The 27740-nt window shown below is 37.9% G+C and overlaps 1 protein-coding gene across 7 annotated transcripts in view; it reads right to left on the bottom strand.

Moving 5' to 3' along the window:
• LOC114251819 (dystrophin, isoforms A/C/F/G/H) overlaps positions 1-27740 on the bottom strand; it is a 480975-nt gene that overhangs the window by 18656 nt on the left and 434579 nt on the right. For all 7 annotated transcript variants that reach the window (XM_089728894.1, XM_089728893.1, XM_089728897.1 and 4 more), the window contains one exon: positions 102-361. In XM_089728894.1, the coding sequence (XP_089585020.1) occupies positions 102-361 (260 nt within the window). The remainder of the gene's footprint in view (positions 1-101; positions 362-27740) is intronic.

Here is a 27740-nt window from a genome sequence, read left to right on the forward strand (position 1 = left end):
TTGCTTTTGACATATAGATAGGGGGTTACCAAAAATGATACGGTGTGTTTATAAGCAATTCCTAGATTTCGTAGCATAGATAATATGTATATAAAGATCACCTTGTATTTAAGTCATCAAGTTTCGCCAGTAACTGATCTGGTAGCTGGATTTTGTCTCTCGCCAGCGTCTGTGCTTGAGCGTGTAGCTCATCAGCCAATCTCCTCAGCGGTGGCAGTTGAGCTCTGGCTCTGGAGACAGCATCCAGTTGTGCTCGAGCGTCTCTTGCGTCGCCTGGTCCTCGCCATGAAGACCTGGCCGCTTCAGCTGCTTGGACTCTGCTGGCGAGCTCGTCAAGAGAGTTGGTGAAGGCTCGTACGCGCTGTAAGAAAGAAATTAGTATGAAATACTTTCAGATTCCATTATAGTAGTCAGTTGTGTAGGGTAGCCACTAAACAGTGTATCCTAGCATTTCAAAGTTAATTTCTGTTTGATTCAATTCAAAAAGTGGCTACAGGAAAATGTAGAACCTACGACTTATCATCTCTGACATAAAGATATGTAATGATACCATTTTACGGATTATAAATATTGTAATTATTATAATGCAAAGTATAAGTCGCTAAAACTGAATTTATGTAGACAGCAGCTCGGCTGTGTAACTGGAATTGCTGATGTCGACAAGCGAAGGAGATCACTCATCATTAGGCGAGCTGTAAACTTGGCAGCCCACAAAAGCACCATAATCTTATCCAGACTGCTGGTGTCTTGGACTAGTGATCACCCAGAATGCTGACGTGTTTATTAAATGTAACGTGTTCGTAAAACCCAATGTTTCTTTTTTAATTTTACTATCCAGGTTCATCATGAAAACTTTAAGACAGATACTTCTTTAGTTAATGTTAACCACAAATTTAAATGAATACAATACAGTTCTAATTTAACCTTCTACAGTGCAAAGATTTTCCTTCCTCACGTCTCTTTAAAATAACATTTTATTAGATAGGATCAATCTTTGAAAGCAATACATAGGTGGCCTGCGTTTTTAGTATATCTCCTTAGTCCATGAGCAATGGTAGACGGTAGTAATGTATGTCTTTTTTACGCCATCAGTAATGCTTGGTGAGGACTTCAATTAAAATTTGGAATCATTTCATTACCCTGTTGCGCATTATAAATAATGAATTAAGAGTTTTTTTAGTTTTTTTTTTATTGCTTAGATGGATGGACGAGCTCGCAGCCCACCTGGTGTTAAGTGGCGTAAATGCGCCACCTACCTTCAGATATCAGTTCTAAAGATCTCAGTATAGTTACAACGGCTGCCCTACCCTTCAGACCGAAACGCATTACTGCTTCACGGCAGAAATAGGCAGGGCGGTAGTACCTACCTGCGCGGACTCACAAGAGGTCCTACCACCAGTAATAACGCAAATTATAATTTTGGCGGGTTTCGTTTTTATTACACGATGTTATTCCTTCACCGTGGAAGTCGATTCTGAACATTTGCTGAGTACGAATTTCATTAGAAAAAATGGTACCCGCCTGGGATTCGAACACCGGTGCATCGCTCAACACAAATGCACCGGACGTCTTATCCCTTAGGCCACGACGACTTCAAATGTAGTGTGTAATTAATTTTTTATTTAATTTAAAACAAATGAAGAATGTCTACCATCGCTCATGGAAATAAAAATTTAATTACACTCTTCGTTTGCTTTGGGATTATTTATAATGCATAATAGGGTCTATAGGAAGATAAGTTTAAATGACCGCATTCTAAGCGCGTATCTCGTCAGATAATGTTACACGGCAGTGACCTTGTCGCAGTGCGAGAGCCAACCTTGTGGTTCCTCCATAATGACGACTGCACTTTGAGATGGACTGGAATAGCGTGTAAGCGAAACCGGTTCTAACCTTTGTGAGGTCAGATTTTGTTAGTACGGCTCAGGGTTTCTCAAACTGGTGCGAAACCTAAGATTGGAGAGCATCCGTGAACACACTCCACGCTCCCTACCCCTGTATGAATTACTGAAGCCCATAGACATCTACAACGGTCGCCACCCACCTTGAGATATAAGTTATAAGATCTCAGTATAGTTACAATGGCTGCCCTACCCTTCAGCAGGTCTTAAGCAGTCTTCACGGCAGAAATAGGCAGGGCGGTGGTACCTACCTGCGCGGACTCATAAGAGGTCCTACCACCAGTAAAAAGTGATTTAAAAGAAACACTGAAATACGAATTGTTAAAAATAAAGCTTAAATGCATTTAGCAATTAAGTCACCCATTTATAGGCAAAAGCTCAATTACGGTGTTAGAAAGCTCCAAGAGAGCACGATTTACAAACGTTTCGGTGAAGTATTGTCTGGAGATGAAAGTATCTAGATATTAGACCACACACAGCCTCACGATCTCACAATGTTTGTATTCAAATAAACTTGTCTGTCAGTTGTGGTTAATGAAGTAATAGCTTAACGATGCAAAGTCAGCAAGGGGTTCTTGGTTTGAAATGAGGTATGCATCAAGATTAGACTTGTTTTTTACTGGTGGTAGGACCACTTGTGAGTCTGCACGGGCTGGTACCACCACCCTGCCTATTTCTGCCGTGAAGCAGTAATGCGTTTCGGTTTGAAGGGTGGGGTAGCCATCATACCTATACTGAGACCTTAGAACTCATGTGTCAAGGTTGGTGACGGCATTTATGTTGTAGATGTCTATGGGTTCCAGTAACCACTTAACACCAGGTGTGCTGTAAGCTCGATCACACATCTAAGCAATAAAAAAAAAAACATCGCATAATTCAAATCAAACCCGTAGAAATTTAATTTGCGTATTTAGTAATACTATGAGTTCGCGCAGGTAGGAATCATCACCCTGCCTATTTCTGCCGTGAAGCAGTAATGGGGTGGGGCAGCCGTTGTACTGTAAAAACTGAGGCCTTATAACTCATGTCTCAAAGTGAATAACGGAATTTACCATGCCATTGTCCATGCACCGGTAACCACTTAACAACAAGTGGACCATGAGATCGTTCACCCGTTTGAGCGCAAAAAAACATATAGTTTTTTATTTACACACATTTTGTTGATATAATTGTGTTTTTAGTCATGATAAGTTAGACGAGTACAACAAGCTATGTGGCCAACATGACTAAAATGCCTTTGCAGTTCGTCATAATTAACTTCCAATTGATTATGGCGCAGATGCAAGGTCAATAACCTGGACCTTAGACAATTAACCACTTAAACGAATAAGTTGTGAATTCCCAGTTACATTGCTATTGTAAAAAGTCTAAATATGTTCGAAACCAATTTGTGGGTATTCGAATTTTTACCATGGCAACACGGGTCTCGATTTGACGGTGCGTTCGCGATTTGACATCTGTCACTTTTGCTTCCGGAGCCTTAGGCTGCCACGAGGGCGCAACCAAGAAATTGTTCGATCCGAACCAGGAATGGATAAGGATTAGTGATAATGCAAACCGTAGCGTAGACCGTCACACATGAGGGTACCGTCCCGTTCGAGAAGCAAGCAAAAGTGACAGACGTCAAATCGCGAACGCATCGTCAAATCGCGACCCGTGTTGCCGTGGTAAACATTCAAATACCCACAGATTGGTTTCGAACATAATACTTTACAATTTCACTAAAATTGCTGTAGTTGCTCGTATTAGTCTAAATGGGCACGTCTGCTCCGTCAAGTCGTCTGCTCTTCGATGGATATTGAAAGTCGTAAATATAAAAGGATGTTATGCATTTACTTAACTAAGAATACATAGTTGTGGTTTTCGTAAGATCATTTTATGTAAATCCGCAGTGGAGCGCGTTCTCGCGATGCCAGAAAATTACACGCGCGATGACATTTCTTTTTTAATTGTGTTACATTGCGCGTAAAGCCGAAACAGCCAAATTTAATCAGACAACAACACATATCTCAATCACCTGGCTTCAAACTACGATTACCAGGACTATGCGAACCAGAGATGTTACGTTATAATTACCTTTAAATATATAGAAATGAAATACTGACGCAAACAAATCTGTTTGTCATACGAATGTTAACTGATAGGGGAATTCAATTAATATGCGCTAACTAAACGTTAAAAAACACGCATTTTTCAGTAAGTATGACCAAAGATCACAAGAAATTGATCTGCATTTCAGAGCAGTAACCAAAAAGCTATGTATCTATCTATTCGCGCGGTTGCCGTGTAATGGACAACTTCAAGCTTCAAATAGTTGGGCAAATCACCTTAATTTCTTGTCGAATCTTATATAAAACGTATATCAAAGAACTTACTCCCCAAGGAACGGAATAAGAGACATTTATGAAAAAAAAACCGGATACAATGTAATAACACGGTCGGGTGGTTGGGGAGTCAGTTCGTCCGAAGATTTGCGTATTACACTTTTTTTTTAGGTTATTGTTATTTGTATTTTATTTTTCGATATAATAATTTGGGCTGTGTATTTTATTTATAATCTTTGATCGGAATGCCCTTTGTTAGATTTGAAAGGTATTAACGAGATTACATTTTTGCTATCTGAAGATTTGTCTTTTGTGTTGGGATTTACCTACGTGAAATATTTTTCTTTAATTCAATCTAAAGTTCTTTTACCTAACTTAGTCCGTAGATTGAGACTTGCCAGTTCCACTATGTTTTCACTTATTTTTTTCAAATGTACATACATACAACATTGACAATTTTCGTTCAACGTAACGAAATTGACAATATCATTTGTTTACAGTTGGTTGCTTAACAAAATTTGTTCCGAGACGCCGCTATGAATAAACAAAAACCATTTTAACCCGACATATATACTACACGATTAAACTACACAAATATCCGGGCCCCGGGCTAAACGTATCCGAGTTATCAGCCATCCGGATCAAGGTTTGAACCGGGACCGTCATGTACCCTGGTATGTCGCGAAATTACCGCTTATCCGAACGAGGGATCTCTTAAAGGACATACGCTGAATGTATAAACTACGTCTTTGAATTTAATGTCGGCTATTTTTTTAATTCTACAGTAAAATGAAGTCGCGCTGTAAAGTGCCTTAATAGGCATATTGCAATATTAAATTATATGGTAATACCTAGTCAGGTCATAAATTCTGTCACATGTTTAATGTAAAATAATTGAAACAAGTTTATTCATTATGTAACCATCCATATACCAAAATGAACTTAACAAAACATAGATTCTTATGACACTAAGTTTATTCAAAATGACCTCCGTGATTTTGAATACAGGCCTTCAATCTGCGCGGCCAGTCGTCTATCGCAGCACGAATGAGGTCCATGTCAATATCGGCGGCTGCCTTAATCAAGGATGTCTTGAGTGACTCCAAATTGGGATAAGGCTTTGAGCACGCCTTTTCCTCCAAGTGTTGCCATATCTTGTAATCTAACGGATTCAAATCTGGACTGGAGGAGGACCAGTCTTCGTGCCGGATGAAGTCGATTTCACGCGCCGCCAGCCAGTCTTGTGTGGTCTTCGCTCTATGAGCTGGCACCGAATCTTGTTGGAATACCCAGTGCCTGTTATTGAACATGGTATGAGAAACAGGTTCCACAAGGTTCGTCAGGACTGTATTTTGATACACAACTGCATTCGTTTTTACACCTTTATCACAAAAATGTACCTCTGTTAAGCCCCAATAAGAAACTCCCAACCATACCATGAGCGAGGATGGAAAATGACCTCGTTGGACACGCGGAATACGGTTGCTCGCTTCTTCACTACTGTGTGCATACACCTTATCATTTTCTTTGTTGTAGCTCTCTTCTACGGTAAAAAATTTTTCATCCGAAAAAAGAATTTCCCGATATTTTTTTCCCGCGTACCGCTTCAACAAAGCGCGGCATCTCTTCAGTCTCAGGTCCATTAGACGAGCATTCAAACGATGTCCTGTTTTTCTTCGATATGCCCGAAGCCCTAAGTCTTCATTTAACACCCTTTTCACCGTGTTTCTGCTTAACCCCATCTGAAGGGCCAACAGTTTCTGCTTACGTTTGGGATTTCTTTGAATTCGCGACTTCACAGCTTTTATCACTGCTGGAGTCCTAACAGACCGAGGGCGACCACTTCTTGACCTGTCATCTACACTAGAGTCTTCATTGTATCGTTTGATGGTACGATAAACGAATCTTTTGGTTATATTCAAATTTTTCAGTATGTTAAAAATTTGAATTGGCGCGTAACCGCAAGGATACAACGCAATAACTGCAACACGGTTTTCTTTAAGCGTCCACTCCATATTTAAAAATGAGTAAAATTCTAAAATTATACATTTTTATTTTCATGAACAATTCGAAATTCGAATTCAATAAACTGTTTTTGTGGCCAGCATTCTAAAAGAAAAGTTTTTACTGTGTGACAATACTTATGACCTGACTAGTTATATGTGGCAATATTAAATTCAATCGATACTCAAAACTTCACAGCTCAGTACCACTAAAATGGTGAAGGTTATTTAGCAAAATTTGTCATTTAACCGTAAACAGTATTTTGTTTTTTTTTATTGCCTAGAGTGGTAGACGGGCTCACGACCCACCTTTTTATATATTGCTTAGATGAGTGGACGAGCTCACAGCCCACCTGGCCACCCACCTTGATACATAAGTTCTAAGGGCTCAGGTATAGTTACAACGGCTGCCCCACCCCTCAAACCGAAACGCATTACTGCTTCACGGCAGAAATAAGCACCTGATGTTAAGTGGTTACCGGAGCTCATAGTCATCTACAATGTAAATATCGCTACTTGAGATATGAATTCTAAGGTCTCAGTTTTAGAGCACAACGGCTACCCTACCCTTCAAGGCGAAACGCATTACTGCTTCGCGGCAGAAATAGGCAGGGTGGTGGTACCTACCCGTGCAGAGTCACAAGATGTACTACCTTTTTTTGCAAAGATAGGCAGAAGAACTCACGGTTCTCCTAAAATGAGCCCGTTTGATGCCTCAAAGTAAATGTCAGCCCTCACCTTAATGTTTGCGACGCATGATAACCGCTATCTTCAGGCAATTGAAAGTTTGTTAACATATCTTAATAGTACATGTACGCCTGTATTGATATGTGCAGGTAAATGTCGTTGACCAACATTCTAAAAAACGTCTGCCCTCACCTCTAGTTATTTATTTATTTATTAAGTTGCACCAACAAAGTGATCATCAATACAAAACATTGAACAATTGACAAAAGTTCATGGCAGATGTCACCTCAATTATAGTTGCAATCGACAGTGCATTAACAGCAAAAATAAAAATAAAATTTACATAACTAAGATTTGATTACATCTGATTGATTGCTTCAGATTAATTTATATTTAATTGGGAAATTATCTGCGACAGATTTTTCCTGTAAGTTGTGAGACAATTAGAAATTACAAAATAGAGAGAGAAGGGATGAGAGAACGAAAAGAAAGAGGGAGAAAGAGAAAGGTATTATACACTACTCGCTTGTGTATGCGACTGTCGCGCCTGCGCACGTCTTATTTAACGGTTTTATTCCACGCACTTTTTTCCACGGATTTTTTCTTACGGTTTTACTATCACATTTTTTTCAGTTCGGTCGCGCAGCAAAATCCCTATCCCCTCCAAGCCTGCCGTAAGGAACTTCGTTCCAAAAAAAAAAAACATCTATTTCACTCAAAATTAGTTCAGCGCAACCGGACAACTTATTATTATCCAACCATTACACGCTTTTAATATCGTTTACTGATTGCACTTGCTTACCGATAACCCACAATTTCCGCTCTTGCCTTTTGAAGCGTAATTTGCGCGCACTTTACGATATAATCGCACCGGTGTGGTAGAGACTGCGGCGTTTTTTTTTATTGCAATGAAACGTATCGAGACGTTTGATGAAGTTCAATTAATGCGGTTCGCTGTTTATAGTTCAATTTGGATCTGCTATCTTGTTGAGATGCCTGTAGTTACGGTAGCTACTGCAAGTGGCATTTATTTATTTATTATTTATTGCTTAGATGGGTAGACGAGCTCACAGCCCACCTGGTGTTAAGTGGTTACTGGAGCTCATAGACATCTACAACGTATTTCTGCCGTGAAGCAGTAATGCCATTCAAGAGCAAAAGTAGCCAAATCGGTCCAGCCGTTCTCGAGTTTTAGCGAGACTAACAAACAGCAATTCATTTTTAATATATAAATTCTACAGTGGTTTTTATGGATGTTCCGTTAAAACTACTGAACCATGCATCCGATTGACTTGAAACTTGGTATCCATGTAGAAAATACATGTACTTAATGGATAGGCTAATATTTTTATGAGTGTTGGACACCTTACAGCAGTTGCGGGGGCGTTAATGATGAGAATCTTTGTAGGGGTGAGAAATAATAATATTAATTTTAAATGCCCAGCGAAGCGGTCGGGTACAGCTATAAGTTTATAATTTCATGAAAGTTTGCTTAAGGTTATAATTTGTGTTGTTATGATCAGTAAGGAACAAGCGCACGACAGGGTCAAGTGGGGACAGCTTGTGAGAGCCCTAGGGGTGCCCTAGGACAATAGCAACATGATGAGAGGACGAGCTTAGAGTTCATCAAGTACAAAAAGGATACAATTTTCATTTCTAACTTTAAATAGCACCATTTTCAGGCGCATCTTATTTAAAAGCCGGTTAAGATCGGGCGTTCGGACAGGGCGCGGATATCGCGAGACCGATCTGCGTGCACCATTTACGTGTGGACCCTACTTCATTCGTATCTTCCATTTTCGAATTTAAACGATTTTTGGGTTTTCTTCGAGTCTTCGAGTTTGTTCAGCTCAGGAGTAAGTCAAAGTTTAGAATATATTTTATGATTTTATTGAGGTACATATACGAGATAAGTAAATCAACAAAGATACTAATCGGGAATCGAAACCCGAACCTAACTAATAACTACTAACCTACACCTGTTGCTACACAGGAACACTTCAGGATCCAAAACTTTTTTTTCTATTGCTTAGATGGGTGGACGAGCTCACAGCCTACCTGGTGTTGAGTGGTTACTGGAGCCCATAGACGTCTACAACGTAAATGCGCCACCCACCTTGAGATAAAAGTTCTAAGGTCTCACTATAGTTACAACGGCTGCCCCACACTTCAAACCGAAACGCATTTTCTGCTTCACGGCAGAAATAGGCGGGGCGATTGTACCTGTAGGTATACGACAAAGGAAAGATCTTCCACCGAGCTGGTGACATTTGTTCGGTAGACCGACGGTCCAAATGTTGTTGTTCGGAACTTGTATATATGCGCTTTATCTTGAAAATGTCGTAAGCGACATTCAGGCATCTGTCAAATATCTTGCGTTGTATGATGGCTACCGCCACAGTACCTACCCGCAGCGGACTCACAACAGGTCACCACCAGTAACTCTTTTAATAATTCAAATAAAAAAACATTCGTGTCCAGTCTCAAACTCGTGACCCCGTAACAACAGTGCAGCACAGTTCAAACACAAGACAATACATTAATCAATTGAACAAATTAACGTGCGCTGATACGAACTCGGAAAATGATCACAATTGCGGACTGCAGATGGCGTTTTGATTGTCAATGCAATCGCTTGATGACGTAATCTGGTGTTGAATCATTTAGGCTTGTTTCGCGAGTTATCGACTGTGCGGTGCGTGAGGAGATACCGTCAGCGTACACTTCCGTTGAACGCAGATGGCCGTGACGCCCACGCGGCAGTCTATACTCATCGTCGCCCATAAGCATCAGCAATACGACGGGCACAACAAACTGCGTGTCATTGGAGATAGTAGATCCAATGAGGAACACTCAAAATTTTACTTTAACGAAATGATAAAAACAGATCTACCTAAGCAAGGTTGAAGAATAGCTGTTATTCTTAGGATTTCGATATTTAGACATAATCTGTTCTATATATTAATTCGTGAAGCAAAAATTTTGAACCCGTTTTTACGAAAATTGCGCGGATGGAAGAGTATGAAATTTCCCACCCTTATAGTTGATATAGAAATGAAATGCAGAATCCTAATATTTTTTTTTAAATTATGCATAAAAAATACATTAAATCAATAAGAAAATCATTACACACACTGCCATGTAGTTGACACACACACGCATGTGTACTCTTTTGTTTATTGTTAAAGTCTGTGGTCAAATTAAAAATAGATAAATATTATTTATTTATTATTTCTGCCGTAAAGCAGTAATGCATTTCGGTTTAAAGGGTGGGATAGCCGTTGTAAGTATAGTGAGACCTTAGAGCTCATGTCTCAAGGTGGGTGGCGGCATTTACGTTTTAGATGTCTATGGGTTCCAGTTTCCACTTAACACCACGTGGGCTGTGAGCTCGTTCTCCCATCTAAGCAATAAAAAAGGCGTTCAGTAGTTTCGGATTCCTACAGATATAACAGTGGCTCTAAATGAGAGGATCGCAGGAATTAAAGAAAACAATAAATTAAAAACGTCAACATTGCCACTGGGATTTTGATTTATCTAATCCGACATCTTATCGAAAGACCCGCAATAGACACGGCGTGAATCACACACGTGGTCGGTGTGCGTTGCTCATTATCGAAACGCCAAGTTCGATGACCTGGTCAGGTCGTGTTTTTATTAATTTAACGGGTTTGCTGATACCATTAATACAGGACATGTTTTTGCCAGCTTTTAAGTTTGAACGTTGAATATGTATTCACATTTTGCAGATAATTAGGTCAGTTTACTGGTGGTAGGGCGTCTTGTGAGTCCGCACGGGTAAGTAGGTACCACCCTGCCTATTTCTGCTGTGAAGCGTAATGCGTTCTAGCTTAAAAGGCGGGGCAGTCTTCCTATTGTTAAAAGTGAGACTCATGTCTCGAGGTGGGTGGCGATATTGGCGTTGTAGATGTCTATAGGCTCCGGTGAAAACTTAACATTGAAGGATGAAATATAAGGTTTATATGAAAGCCCGCTAACTCGATCTAATCTCCCTTAAACAGAATCCTTTGGGATTAGATTAATGTCCACGGTAGCGCGGTCTCCGTCAATGTTCATTCGGAGTTGTCCGATTGCGCTGAACTAATTTTAAATCACGAAATAGATATTTAAAAAAAAAAAAAAAAAACGTACAGGAGAAATCTGGCGTAGATCATTTCCCAACGAAATATAACCTAATCATAATTAAACAAATGTAATCAAGTTTTAGTTCAAATAAGTGTAGATATTCAATATTGTTTTGCTTAGTGACAAAGTATTATTCTGGATTTCATATTTCTTAAGATTGTATGTTGTAATCTAATGGTATTTTTACTTTTTTAATTTTATAATGTTGTCAACTATTTATTGCACTGTCGAGTGCACCTATAATTGAGGTGACATCTGCCATGTACTTACTGTCAATTTGTCAATGTTTTGTATTGACGATCACTTTGTTGGTGCAACTAAATAAATAAATAAACACCAGGTGGGCCGTGAGATCTTCCACCCATCTTAGCCATAAAAAAAATGGCACTCGCACACTATAACTCGCACACTATAACACGATGATGTTTTCCGATTGATCACCGACATTTATATGCGTGATAAATACCTACTACACGCTGAAACACAGCTAATAGTGCAATGCCGCCCGGTCATCGTTCTCGTCGAACCCGTCGCTTGTGACGAAGGGCTCGACGAACGAATTAACCCTCAGACACAGCCCACTGAGTTTCCTGCCGGATCTTCTCAGTGGGTCGCGTTTCCGATCCGGTGGTAGATTCCGCGAAGCACGGCTCTTGCTAGGGTTCGTGTTAGCAACGTCGTCAGGTTTGAACCCCGTGAGCTCACCTACTAGTTAAAGTTACGCTGATATAGCTTCTCAAGGCTCTCAGCTAGGTAGGAAAAAAAAGCGAGGCCGTTTTATCTGAGAATGATGATGTCCTCCGTTTCTAGTATTTCTCATGGCAGCATTAGATTATTAAACCGCCGGTTTTATGCCGAACCAGATCTATTAAGATAATTTTAATAGCTTCTTACCGGGAAGCCATATCTCACATGTTAACTGTAAATGTCTAGGACATTAGGAAACAGCTTGGATAATAATGAATGGTAAACGTTAATCTAACTGTCTTGTTGGTGCTACAAGTAAGCACGGCTAGGTGTTTCCTGCTTATTTCTGCCGCGAAGTATAAATACGTACAAGTCGGAAGGAATATGTTAATTGCTTGGAACTAGTAGCCTACAAGAGACTAAAGTATCTTTTTACTTGAATGCCTTTGAAAGCTAATCTCGGAAACCGGTCGTTGAAAACTCTTGTTAATTGTCACTATCTATCGTTACTAGATTTATCGTTGTAAACAGATAACTGTTGTTCTTATTTAATTTCACTGAATAAATAAGTTACAGAGTAGCAAACAGGAAAGTGTGAACTGTAAATGTTGTTATTACTGATGCTCTACGGCTGTGACAAATATCATATTTTAATGAGGCTTGTTTTTAACAGAGAGCTGCAAAACGATGAACACACAAGTCCGTTGAGTTGGTTTGATTTATTCTTCTCAGGGCTGTCTTAACTAGAGACTGGTGGACTTGGCATGCCGCTATTTAATTGCTAGGGATACGCAGACAGTCAGTCCACCTGTAGATAAAGTTTTAGTTGATTTTGAGACATAGAGTCTTAGTTTTATCGCAATAACGGTTTGTTGAACTATTCCAACCGAACTGCATTAAAATTTTGCGACAGAAATAGATAGGATACTTGTATCTGCTCGGTGCGACCCGGCAAAATATGCCCGTACTGAATTTACAAAATGAATTTGGATCTCAAGATCGAACTTTGTCATCTAACTAAAGATTTCTTCTGCACTACTCATACCGTTACTCTGTATGATGCCAACCCATGTGTACTAGTTCACACTACTATTTAATTAGCATACATATTTAGCAATGTCAACATTCTTATTTAGCTTGTAGATAATGTAACGGTGAGAGATCTGTATTTGCATTTTATACATAAGATCTTTACATATACGAAGCAAAATATGATGTGAACTTCGGCAGATTTTACATTTTTGGCTATCCTATTCCTTGGCTGTATACGTAGTATGATGTTAATAGTTTTGTAATGGTAAATACATAATTTAATGTCTTAGCGTGGTTAGCGTGGTATGCACATGTGATGCGTAGAGAGAAGATGCATGTGACTAAAGATGTATGGATAAGGTGGAGAAAAAGAAGAAGACATAATTTAATGTCTAGCGTACCTGTGGTCCGGCGAGATTGTATCTCGGGTGAGGATTACAGAGTGGCGGTGGCCATCATAGAACACAAGATATTTGACAGATACCTCCCAAAGCAGGCTAGAGTTCGGACACCAGAGCTAATAAATGTTTACTATATTTTTATTTATTGCATAAATGGGTGAACGAGCTTACACCCACCTTGTGTTAATTAGTCACCGGAATTCATAGACATCTATAACGTGAATGCCGCCACCCGCCTCGATATATGAGTTTTAAATTCTCAGTATAGTTACAACGGCTGCCCCGCCCTTCAAACCGAAACGCATTACTGCTTCACGGTTGAAATAGGCAGGGTGGTAAAACCTACCTATGCGAACTCACAAGAGGTCCTACCACCAGTAAAAAATTAGTTCGGTACAATACTGATATTCGAGTGTTTGCATTGATACTTTACAATTGCTATAAAAGTTCATATTTACTTAATCTATATATTAATACGTGAAGCAAAAACTTTGTATCCCTTTTTACGAAAATTCCGCGGGCAGAGGAGTATGAAATTTTCCACACTTATAGAGAATATAGAGAAGAAGTGCACAACGATAATATTATTTTAAAATCATGCATAAAAGATGCATTAAATCAATAAAGAAAACATTACACACACTACATACCATGTATTTGACGCACACACGCATGCATACTATTTATTTATTGTCAAACTTTTGTTCTTGACGTCTGTTGTCAAATTGAGAATAGATTAAATATTGTTTGTCTTTATTAATATTTTTTATAATGTAGTTTTGGCGAAATTTGTGATTATAGAAGTATAAAATACAATCATAATAGTGTACAAACTTACAATTCCAATTGATTATAGTCGAATTTCGACTACTGCGGGACCTCTAGTATCTTTAAACGTACAAAACCTAGGGTAGAAAACACTTTGGAATGATACTTTTCTTTTCAGAGTTGCGTAATTAGAAAGCCGTGACAAATATACATTGCAATATACAATGCAAATTAGACATGATACGGAATTAAGGCACGAACGATCCTCAATGAATCCAACGCAGCTTGCGAGCTAATCAGATCATCGGCTGCGTCGCGTTCAGTAATAGAAATCTGCATATATGTAAATTAACCGTAGTAAGGACGCTTCGGAAATTGGCACTGTTCCATTGGAGCTGCGACTCGTGGATAGTATTCTTATGCTGGACACTGCAAAACCATTCTAATAAGCATTTGTACTTTGCTTTCACGAAAATACAAAACACTATTTATCCTTACCATATTAAATAAAAGTATATATATTTGTATAATGTATTATAATATAAAGTAAGTATATATATGTGTGTGCGTGTGTGTATTTGTATGTATGTATATTGTTTTGTATCTTGTAATATGTATATATTATTATATGTAATGTTTACTGTATGTACTAGTTTTGTGTTCCTAATTCTTCTTTCCTTCTGCGGGCCTACTGGAAGAGATTTCAACATGAAATAAGTAGTGCCCTTGTACTCTGTATCCTTATTGTCGTGTTTCTTATAACAGCTGTGTAAACAAAATATATTAAATAAATAAAATACATCTATTTATTCGTAGTTAGGGAGCATTGTATGGTCGTACCACCATTTTCCCCCTACTGGTAGCTTAGGGAGCTATTTCAGTTACGACCGGACGGGTAGTCATCTACCTCTCACGGGCTCAACCTGAAAAATATCGCGATCACTAGCCCTAGCAAGAGCAGTGCTTCGCAGAATCTACCACCGGATTGGAATCGCGACCCACTGAGAAGATTCGACGGGAAACTCAGTGAGCTATTATCTACCTGGTATGAAACTAACCTGAAACCTGGTATGGTATGAAACTCAGAGCGCGGTGCTGCGTTTAGAGTACTTATAACAATAAGTGGGTATAAATATGTAATATGCATAAAAAAATATTTTATTTATTTATTGCTGAGATGGGTGGAGCTCACAGCCCACCTGATGTTAAGTGGTTACTGGAGCCCATAAACATCTATAACGTAAATGCGCCTCCCACCTTGGGATATAAGTTCTAAGATCTCAAGTATAGTTACAAGTTACAAAGGCTGCCCCACCCTTCAAACCGAAACGCATTACTGCTTCACGGCAGAAATAGGCAGGGCGGTGGTACCTACCCGTGCGGACTCACAAGAGGTCTTACCACCAGTAACTAGTATTAATTGATCAATAAAATTACATTAATTTATATACAATTTTTCTGTGTGCATAATTTAGTTCACAGCACCCTCGCACTACTGTTTCTGTGAAAAATGCTTTCCCATCTGCATTTCCTGTTTCTAAAACTCTTAGTATGCGTTATCTCGAATAATTAATAAATTTTCTAAAGTGTGCACGAAGCTTAACCATCCTTAAAGCTTCTAAACGGCCCAACATTGCACCGGTACTCCTTATCTTCACGCTTATCAGGGTAAGCAGAAACGACGATTAGTTATCTCTGTAACCTAATTAGACCGAGTTAAGTTTCACTATCGAGTATAGAGTGACATGTGTCGTTAGGGATATGGACATGGCAATGTGGTAGTTCATCTTGAGAGACGATCCTGAATTGTATGTAAGGTTGCCTGGAGATCAGAAGGAAGCAGGATAACAAGATATTGGGCTCATAATGTCTTTCCTGAATGAATCTTAGTCAATTGCATTTTTTTTTACTACCGTCTATGGGACGATGTGTTCACGACTCGCCTGGTACTAGGCGGTTACCGAATTCCAGAAAAGTCACTCACTTTGAGATTTGAGGTTGAATTCAGGAGCTATTGTAGGATGGTTGTTTGACCCTTGAAATAGGAATGCTTGACAGTTTCACAGTAGAGGTAGGCAGGATGGTGGATTTCACGTGAGCTCAAAATATAAATATGATTTTCTATAATAAAAGCTCCTCAATAGACTTCATTATCGCCTGTAGTTAATTATTGAAAGGCCGGGGCATAAAAACCCTGGAATGACAAACGACCGGTCAAAACACAACAAATATTTATCTTAGATGAAATAAATGTCTCAGGGCGCGTTTCATAAGTCCTGGTATATCCGGCTCGATCCAGACATATCCGGTATATAACCGGCCGGGCGTCCGAGTTTACGACGCTGAAACCGGCTGTAAACGATTTACTGTCGGTCATAACCAGTTTTCTTATTATCTTACGTTAGAGGAACGAATGATCCTAGACGCAACTTAGCCGCCTCGTAAACAGGGTTAATAGGCTGCCAACCGTGAGCACTCATGAGCATTGTATATGTATATCAATGCTTACATTTATGCCTCATTCTCAATATTAGAATTTGACCTTAATTATTACTACGAGTCGCAGCCCATAGATATTACACGAAAAACACTATTGTTTTAATTAAAATAGAAAACATGCAATAACGGTTTACTTGAGGAATCACCATAGACTACATGATACATCATAAGGTTATGGTGTTGTGATAATAGTTAAAGAGCAAGATTTATTATTAATACACTCTTACCAAATTGCAGCACTCATGGCACAAATATGGATATTTAAAGAACAATCAATACCTACAATATAAGGCACAAAACATCGTCAGGTTTAATTATTTACTAGATGATGACCGAGCTTTGCTCGGGTTTTTTTTGATAACGCCATCTTGTCTTTAAAGCGGTTAGTTGCCCTCAATTAAGAAAAATAACTATAGTATTATTATTTGCCAATAGATGTCGGTAAGAGTTGATTATTGAAAACACGAATAAAACTAAACTAAAATTTCTCTTGCCCAAACGCTTTTACTTCCTCTTCTCGATTAGCTTCTGAATTACTTTTAGATAAACTCGAACGTCTGCAGAATTTGTGCGTCCGCTTCATTTTTGGTCTCCGGAAGTATGACCATGTGTCTGATTTCCGGGCTGAGCTGGGGTGGCTGCCGATTAGGCGACGTCGAGATTGCCACATTATCTCTTTTCTCTATTCTATTCTTCACAATCCCGATGCCCCTATCTATCTCCGTGAACGCTTTGAATATCTGATTCCTGACGGCAAAGTTAGTCGACAAGCCACTTCTCTTCTTTTAAAAACTCCCATACACAGCTCTAGTCGCTATAGTGGCTCTTTCACAATACAAGCAGTGCGATTATGGAATTCTCTCCCTCAACCTATTCGTGCTAGTTCCTCTCTAGAAATTTTTAAGAGTCAAATGAAGAAACATTTCCTGTCACTTTAATTGTATTTAAGTTATTGTTTTATGTATGTTTATTTATATGTATTTTTCATTTTGTATAAGATTTTTTTTTAAAGCTTACTTTAAAAATCATGCTTTAATACCTTTTATATTGTACACTATTCCCCTCTTATACAACGTATTTCTCTCTGCTAATGGTTTGCTGGAAGAAAACTCATGAATGAGTTAAGCTCGCCTTTGTACATAATTTTTAGACATTCTTTAAATATGTTGTTATTGTATTTTCTTTTTGTGTACAATAAGTATAAATAAATAAAAATAAATAAATAAAACAAAATTTTCTGTTAGTAAATCGTAGCTAGATCGATTTATCGCCCCCGAAATTCCCTGAATACAAAATTTTATGAAAATCGTTGGAGCTGTTTCCAAGATTATATATAATATACACAAGAATTGCTCGTTTAAAGGTATAAGATAAGATACAATAAGTTAAAAACACTTATAATCATAAAGAGATGTTCTCATTAATGTATTTTCAAAGAGCTAAATACTCTTTCCCGACAACAATCTTAAAACACTAGACAAAGTTTATTAGACACTAATTAATTAAGTTTAAGAGCTCGTATCTTATTTCTTTGATATTGAAATTTATCTCTAGGTAAAGCCTTTATGGGCCTTTAAGCCAATATGTCAGCATATTGTTCTTTTATAAATACTTATCATTGTGTACTTATATACTTTAAATATATTTGTTTCACTGCAAAGTTCTCCTTAACAAAACATCGGTATGGATACGATATTTATGGTAGTCCTCATTTTTAATCGAGTATTTTTCTTTATTCATTCATTTTATTGCTTTAATGGGTCGACAAGCTCACGACCGGTGGTGGTTATCGGAGCCCGTAGACATCTACAAAGTAAATGCCGCCACCCACCTTGAGACAAGAGTTCAAAGAGTTGTAATAGTACAACGGCTGCTCCATCCTTCAAACCCAAAAAGCATTACTGCTTCACGGCTGAAATAGGCAGGATGGTGGTATCTACCCGTGCAGACTCATAAGATGCCCTACCACTAGTCACGCAAATGCCAATTGTTTTTTAAGTACACCGTTAAAACACGTTGCGTCCACTCCAGGTGACTGGGAGAAGGGCAGGAGAATGATGATGATGATGTTAATAAAACACACTGAAACCCGAAGAAACACTAAATTAAAAAAATTAAACAATTCACACGACGCGTTCCCGTCAATAAATCCACTCATTTATATTGTACGGTCATTTATTACAATATTATATCGTTGTGCTGTGATCTCAATGTTAGTATATCACACGTACGTATGTATATATGTACATAGGTAGACATCGGTGATTAAAATCAATATTGTCATAAATCAAAATTAACAGTCTGCTAGTGTAGACTGTAGCTCACGACGCAGGCTGTAAGGTTGCTGTCAAAGCTCAAACACTATAACATGGAATAATAACAATTTATAGCACACTATGCGGATATGCTGTAAATAGCAAGCTATACATTGGACAATATTACATCATTATAATATACATCGCTACTAATATATAAATGTGAATGTAAGTTTGTTTGTTACGCTTTCACGCGAAAACTACTCAACCGATCATTATGAAACTTTTTACACATATTCTTGGAGGTATTAGAAGTAACATAGGATACTTTTTATTAAGAAAAATAAATTTTTTTTTACGAAAAATTTAAAAATTGTTTGTCAAAAAATCTCACAATCTAGCTTCTTCAACGTCATCTACCGGTTCAGTTATGAAGTTCCAATCCTGAATACTGTAAATGAAGTCGCGGGTATGATTTAGCGTAATGCCAAAGTAACTATTCCACGCGGACGAAGTCGCGGGCAAAAGCTAGTGTATTATAATTTATACGGCAAGACATTAGAGGCATAAAACTATAGATAGCGTCAAATTGACATTTCAGATTGTCATTGATTTTAAATCTATAGTGCAATAATTTTAGTTGATCTTAAGCTTATTGTGTAGAGGTCAGTCAGCACCCCTTTATTATATTTCTAAGATACCTACAGGACATGCTATTCACTACTCTAAGAAGATACACTCACTCCACGAAATGTTTACCTATACAATGAGCATTGAAAATATGCGATTAAACCACGAATTTTTTAGAGAATGATTGCCATTATTTATGAACTACATTTGAAGCGATAACTTGAATTTTTGTTTGTTACATGCAAAAAAATTGATTTTGATCTAAATATAAATACATATAGAAGAACTATAGAGTGTTACTTACTGTGGAGTGTATATTCATTATCTAGTGTTGTCTCTAAGCTTCACTATTTTTGTATTTAGACCAGAAAAGAAAACAAATATATCACTACATAGTATATAACAAAGTCGCTTTCTCTGTCCCTATATATGTCTGTCTGTCCCTATGTATGCTTAAATCTTTAAAACTACGCAACGGATTTTGATGCGGTTATTTTAATAGATAGAGTGATTGAAGAGGATGTTTTATATGTATAATAACAACCATTAAATAGTGGAAAAATCAATAATAAATTACAGTTTCCGAAGCGAAGCGAGGGCGGGTCGCTAGTTTAAAATATAATATTGATATTTAATAAACTGAATAATTCAAACGACCTCCAACATCTTGACGGATCATGTGCTCTTAAGCCTATCTATAATGATAATGAGTACATGGCTGATAAAATGGCACCAAATGAATGACAACTATTTGTCAGTGTCAATTCGCTCTCGTGAGAAATGTCAAATTTGAATTTCGAATGTCAGGTCAGCGGCAACAATGCGTCGTCGTGACGTTGCGTGCCAAGATTGCGACACGATTGTTCATGGAATAATTGGACGGTGTTATGCTTACATGAACCAACTTATCAAATGAGGTTCAGACAATGTGAGAAAATCAAAAGGTTAGCTTCTTGTTCTCAGGATAGATCTTAATGTTGCAAATTATAATAATACAGCTCCATCTTGATGGGCCTATCTTAGGTACCTCGAGGGGTCATACTTGATTTACCGGGCGAGTAGGTGAGCTCACGGGTTTAACACGTGGACGTTGCTATCCCGAACCCCAGCGCGTAACAATATTATACTCAATGAGATAATTGCGAAATATTTATGTTGATATGTAATTTCGAGTCAATCGATAAATGTGTACGTCACGCATTCCAGAAAATTACACAAAGTACTTTCGCGAAATCCTTGTGCTGTGCAAGTTATAAGCTGTTAGCGAGTAATTCTGTTGCACAGCAGACATTGCCAGCAATGCAATCCTTATAAAAATGTGACATAAATTTTATTAAAAGTTTGTTGACGAAAATTCAATAGATAAATAAAAATTTAGACAAAAAACGTGTTGCCATACATGCAATGGCATAAAAAATAAGGGAAATATTAACAACTTTTTCTCGTATTGTGCAAACTAGTCTTTTTAAATTGCATATTCCTATGTGACGCTCTAAAGCTATTCTCTAAATGTAATCTATAATCATCCCTCATATGACCTTCAGATAGATTTTAAACTAGAAGTAAGTGTGGCGATGATACGTTGCGTCTCTGACCTGAGTTTATGATGAATGATTACAACGAGGCATATAATGAAACATACTCTATAATCAACGTTTTTCTATTATCTGTTACTAAGCAAATTACGTTACAAACTGTCAGCGTAGCTTCATATACCGCGTCAAGAATGCGAAATATTCCGAGTGTTTACTAAAAATATTCATCAACCAAAACATGCTTATGTTTTAATGCAATATTTTTAATAATTGTTTGTATAAAGTATCATAATCGCTACATCCGTCACGTTATACCAACACCACATTGCGTGAGTGATGAAATTTTAAAAATGGAATTCAGTATTTTTTTGTTTTAAAACAACATGATTTGAAACCCTTTTAGTGCAGAAGAAAAACGTCGTATCGACTCCGTATACTGGAGACGAAAAATAGAACCTATTGCAATTAAAATTGACATGAAATACAAAAATTTCTCGATGGCAAAAGTGATCAAAATAAATAATACTTTTAAACACGCAACGCTTCATTTTGTTAAAAGTAAAAGGTCATATGTTATATATAAAAGATTTTAATATCTCGACCTTATTTTTTCAAGGGGAGTGATAGCATTCACGTTGTAGTGTCTATAGCCTCCAGTAATAAGTTTAAAAGAAATGGCCCGTGTTTTCGTATGCCAGTTTACAGCACAAAACAAAATCATAGTAATATTCTATCATTAGCCGACGCGAGGTTTTTTATTTTATTAATTGCTTAGATGGGTGGACGAGCTCACAGCCCACCTGGTGTTAAGTGGTTACTGGAGTTCATGGACATCCACAACGTGAATGCGCCACCCACCTTGAGATATAAGTTCTAAGGTCTCACGCATAGTTACAACGGCTGCCCCACCTTTCAAACCGAAACGCATTATTACTGCTTCACGACAGAAATGGGCAGGGTGGTGGTACCTACCCGCACGGACTCACAAAAGGTCCTACCACCAGAGGTTTTGTCATCGTCACATTACGAAGATTTAGATTTCGTGGACTCGTGTACAACAAGCTTAATCCTGTTTGAAGCACACGCAACTTAAATTACCACTAAATTACATTGATCGAAAGACAACAAGAAAAAAGGAACAAAAGCAAATAGAAATCCAATCGCGCCCTTTGGAATCATCCATCACTTTCCTACGACAGTAATCTTTAACGTGTTCGAAAGAGACAGACGCGCGAAACACGAAACGGATGTGAACGCGACCGTCGAACAAGTTTGCGGAAAAAAGCTTCATAAAAAGCTCTCATACTAAACACGCGTGTGAACTTAAACTAGTTAACATATTCGACATTTATCAAAACTCAATTTTATGTTTCATATCGCGTTACACTGTATTACAGCAAGAATGTTGATGAGCATGCGGCGCGCCTGGTGTTAAGTGGGTACCACAGCGAAGACAGACTAATACATGAATTTCCACCTAGCTGGAAGTCTTCATTGTATTTTAAATCTGACAAGACTCCGATGGCCGACATCGTTATTGAATTAAAAACCATAAATACACACACACACACACATGCGTGCTGCATACAAATTAACTCTGTACATATTTTCGTTAGCAAAATCCACAAGTCACTGACCCCGATTCGCGGACTTGCGATTTTTTGTTCGAAGGTTTTTTTTACCTAGTCTCTCCTATGTGTATAAAATAGGGGCACAGTTCAAAGGTCACCGACCTTTTGAATCAGCTGTTGTACTCCAGTGATTGTTGATACTAATACGCGCGCTCCAGATTGTTAAACTCTTAGCTTAGTCGTCGTAAGCCCCTATGTAGGGATCGTAGAATCGACACTGATTGACCTCAAAATCGATACCATTGAACTCTGAGCGAGTGTCATATTATATTTTTAATTAGTTATACGCTATGTTAATGAATTTCCTCCGGTTTGAGCCCCGTGAGCTCACCTACAGGCTAGGGTAACGCTGATATAGCCTCTCAAGCCTACCAGCATAGGTAGAAAGAAAAAAAAAAAAAATTTGATCTTATGAGGTTTTTTGCATTGCACTGTATGAGTGAGCGAGCTCATGGTCTACCTGGTGTTAAGTGGTTACATATCACAATGCGAATCCCATCACCACCTGGAGTCATGAGTTTAAGTCTCAATTCTATAACTGCTGTCCCATCCTTCACTATAGCCTTATAATATGTTCCCTCTTTTTATTTATTTATTTATGTTAATAGTGGACGCCTAGTGGTTGACATTCGACCTGAGTTGATTGAAATTATAAGTTTGAACATTATTATGGTTCTATTGTCAAAGACTTTACTTCTATGATCACAGATTTCTTCAAGGCTTTACTATAGATAATCACAGATTTCCCCAAGACTGCAATAAAAACAAATAATACTTAAGACAAACAATATTAATCTATTCGCAATTTGACCATAGACTTTAACAATATACAAAAGAGTATATGTATATGCGCGTGTGTGTCGAATACACGGTAGTGTGCGTCATATTTTCTTTTTTTGTTTTTATGTATTTTTTATGTATAATTTAAAAAATATATTAGCATTCTGCACTCCCTCTCTATATAAACTATAAGTGTGGAATATTTCATACTCCACAGTCCCCGCAATTTTCGTAAAAAGGGGTAGAAAGTTTTTGCTTGACGCATTAATATTTAGATGTTTATACTTTAAAATATAACTTTTTAGTAAAAATCAATCGAAAACAGAAACTCAATTGCTAGTGAAATATCTAGTATAAAATAACTTAATGAGTTGAGTTTGTAATAGAGCGGTTAAGTTATTTTGATTATTTTTTTTATTGCTTAGATGGGTGGATGAGCTCACAGCCCACCTGGCTTTAAGTGATTACTGGAGCTCATAGACATCTACGACGTAAATTCGCCACCCACCTTGAGATATAAGTTCTAAGGTCTCAAGTATAGTTACAACGGCTGCCTCATTCTTCAAACCGAAACGCATTACTGCTTCACGGCAGAAATAGACAGGACGGTGGTACCTACCCGTGCGGACTCACAAGAGGTCCTACCACCAGTAAAGTAAGCGGTTAAGTCCCAGGGGAGACATCTTGTCATCTTGATTATAATACCTACAATTTGAGGGAATGTTTCTCAAAATTCTCTTACCGTTTCCTCTTCTTCCAGGGCTCTTATCAGCTCATAATACAGCATCTCCGCCTCCTTTGAGATGGGAATCTTCTCGATCTCCCCATCTTTATACGGTATCTCCGTACCGACTTCGGTATCCATTAAATGCATTTTCATTATAGCACTTATCGTTAACGGCACGTGCACTTTAGTAAGTTCACAAATCACGTATCACAGACTTCATGACATCTCGATAATTATTAGTTCGTTCTTATCACTTCAGAATCTCTTTGGTGTTTTTATTTCACGGAACTGTTGCTCAATCTCTTTTGATATATAAGTAAGAAGAAATTAAGTTTAAGTGACGTATGTAGAATGTTCAGAGGTTAGGTCACTTCGAAATAAACGAATCTATCTGTGAATTTTATCTATTAATGCCCAATTTTTTATCTATAGCCTACGCTTGGTACGGTAGTCTAATGCTCTCTAAGTAGACTGATGCTATTCTAGTACCTACAGTTGTCCTGCACATTAAGGTTTTATTTTACCCACTGAGTTTATCGCCGGATCTTATCAGTGGGTCGCGATTCCCATCCGGCGACAGATTTTGCGAAGCACTGCTCTTACTAGGGTCAGTGTTGGCAATTCTCCCAGGTTGGGCCTGTGAGTTCACCTACCGATGCGCGCGAACTTGGAATAGCCATTTAGTCTACCAACTATTAGGTACAGGAGAAAAAATATTAAATTAGTATCTATAAAAATGAATTTCTGTTCGTTAGTCTCGCAAAACTCGAGAACGGCTGGACCGATTTGGCTAATTTTGGTCTTGAATTATTTGTGGAAGTCCAGAGAAGGTTTATAAGGTAGATAAATATGAAAATGCTCGGAATTAAAGAAAAATAACAATTTTGTTTTTCCTTTAATGTGACTCCCGTCGGACGAATTCCTTTTGTTTGTTTTGAGTTTATTTTTTATACAAAAGTTTAGGTCTTTTATTTATCGATTGAGGCACTACGAAGTCTGCCAGGTCAGCTAGTAATATAATAAATATTATTACTGTAACTCTTTACCGTAATTTCTGCCGCGAAGCAATTACGATCTAGGGTTGAAGGATGATATGAGCGTTATACAACTTGATTGAGCCTTCTGTCTGCCTTAAAGTGGGTTGCGGATTTCGCGATATCTATGATCTCCTATGATACTAGTTAAGAAGCAGATCCTGAGACGTTCGGTCATGCAAGGCAAGGAAATCCACATCTCAGAGCTCAGAGTGAAACTAATGTGTCAATTCGTCGCTTAGTTCTTAATTAGAGCGACATTATTAGAGGTCGTTAAGCAAACGTTCTTTGGAGTAAAGTGAATAGCCACCATGATACATCAGGCCGTAACATTTATCGCATGGCCTAATATAAAGTAAGCAGTAAGGGCACACACTGAATAATGAAAAAGAGCAACGGAAACGTCGAGAGACGCATAAGGTCGGATGTGTTTAAATAGGGATTGGTTCTAATTTAAATAAAATTGGTTTTTACTGGTGGTAGGACCTCTTGTGAGTCCACATGGGGTAGGTACGACCACACCGCCTATTTCTGCCGTGAAGCAGTAATGCGTTTCGGTTTGAAGAGCCGTTGTAACTATACTTGAGAACTTAGAACTTATATTTCAAGATGGGTGGCGCATTTACTTTGTAGATGTCTATGGGCTCCAGTAACCACTTAACACCAGGAGGGCTGTGATCTAGTCCACCCATCTAAGCAATAATAGCTTAAAAAAAAAACTGTCCCATAAATAAATATATTAATATTCTTAAGGTTTTTTATATAAAATATCTAAAATAGTATGCAGTTTATAGAACGAAAAGAACATTACATGAGAGTGTCATATAAAGTATTCGATCTTTCTAGAAAGTTTTTATTCATCACCCAGCACTGAGTGAGCGTGAATATCCTCAAAATAAAACCTAGTCTTTTTGCATCGTCTGCGTTCTCGTCACTAACTTTAATACAGACACAGAGGCATCAACCCTCGCTAAATAATTTACTGCTTTCGTCTGAGAATTTTAATTAACATTTATTAAGCGGTTATTAGGTATTTTTTAACGGTTAGATGTTTAAACTTCATACAGGATTGTCAATGCTTGTAACAAACACTTTAGGACACAAACCATACTGTTACCGATGGGACACAAGCTCCAGATAGGATTTATCTATTGTAGATATTACACTTACGGGAAGTTTTATAATTTCATATAATATTATTTTGTAAAACATCAAACTCGATTGTGAAAATCGTTGGTTAGTTTCTCGACAAGACAGGCGAACTTACGATATTATCACGACAATGTAACCGATTACATTGGGATACATAAATTCTACGTCCATCGACGGTCTAACAATACCCGTTGACGCCCACTGAAAAACTAAAACGGCATTGCACGATAAATAATTGTAGAATGTCGCGTTCGACACGTTTCCTGGTACGGTGTATTTCTAGACTTGCCTGAAACGAGTTCTTGGGCCAACTGAATCCGTTAAGATCTAATTTTAGACTGGCGGATACTTGAATTTGTGTTAAACAAAGGGTTATTTTAATTAATATTTAGTTAGCGTTCTGAACTACTTAACTACCGTCATCCGGTATATTTCTGCCCGAAACTATCTGATTACACCGAATGTGTATGTAGAAGAGACTCCTAAGAGAAAACAACAAGTGAAAACACGTCGCTTAAAGCCGATCGCGCTATGTATTCCTGAGATGTATCTTGTATGCGCAGCGCATCCTCAAAATGGCGATCGGAGACACGGATCAACGAAATTAGAATATCTTTTTTTTTGTTTCAAGGACGAATTTTAAAAACTTTTATTTCTTAGTTATTTATAGCTATAGTTTATCAGCAAATTATGGTAATGTTGTTAAAGATGCTAGTATTACCTCCTAAGAGTACATCACCAGCCGTTTCTAAATTACTATTGACATTGACAGTAATGTCCAGAGGCATAGCGAGGCCCATGCTCCTACCACTAAAAAAAATTTGTAGATTAATATTTCGTAGCGTAGCGGTGAATAGAGGATGGATATTCCTTCCAAAGAGTTTCTACGACATTTAGTTTTCAAACCCCATTGTTATCGACTTCAAGGAAGAGTTCCTAATTAATCAAGCTTAGACGTATGCTCATTGTACAGTTTAAACGTTTATTTCTTAATATTTCAGGATATTATAAACATAATGGTCGCCGATGATGTGAATGAAATGGAACAATGGTGTAAAATATCGCATTATGTAATCACTGTAGGGTCTCGCCATTGTTTTCGCTGCAAGCCGGCCTAGTCTCGGACTGGGGACCGCGATCATGGGAGGAACAGTAGGGCCATATGAGTCGTCTGACGCTGACGGAGTCGTAAGCATAATGATGACTCGTGTTAAGTTAATTTACTGTGCATGTTCGACGTTTTTTAGTACTTAAAGTTCAAAATGTATTGTTCATTTATAATTGCCTTAAATGTGATAAACTTTTATATGTATTAACTAGTGTTCACCCGATGATCGGAATTCAACATAAAACAGAATGACAACTCTATAGTGAGATTTATTTTGTGTACTTCGTTTTTTTTATAGTTTTGTTCTTGATATCTTGAAGGAAACTGGCTTTCCAATTTTTTATTATATGAAGCTCGACAGTAGCAATTAAACAAGAAAATCGGCTCACAAACGGACGACAGAATTGTATCAATTATTTCGTCTTTGGCTATTACTGGTG

This window comes from Bombyx mandarina, chromosome 07 (assembly GCF_030267445.1).
Source record: "Bombyx mandarina strain Sakado chromosome 07, ASM3026744v2".
Classification (NCBI taxonomy): Eukaryota; Metazoa; Arthropoda; class Insecta; order Lepidoptera; family Bombycidae; genus Bombyx; species Bombyx mandarina.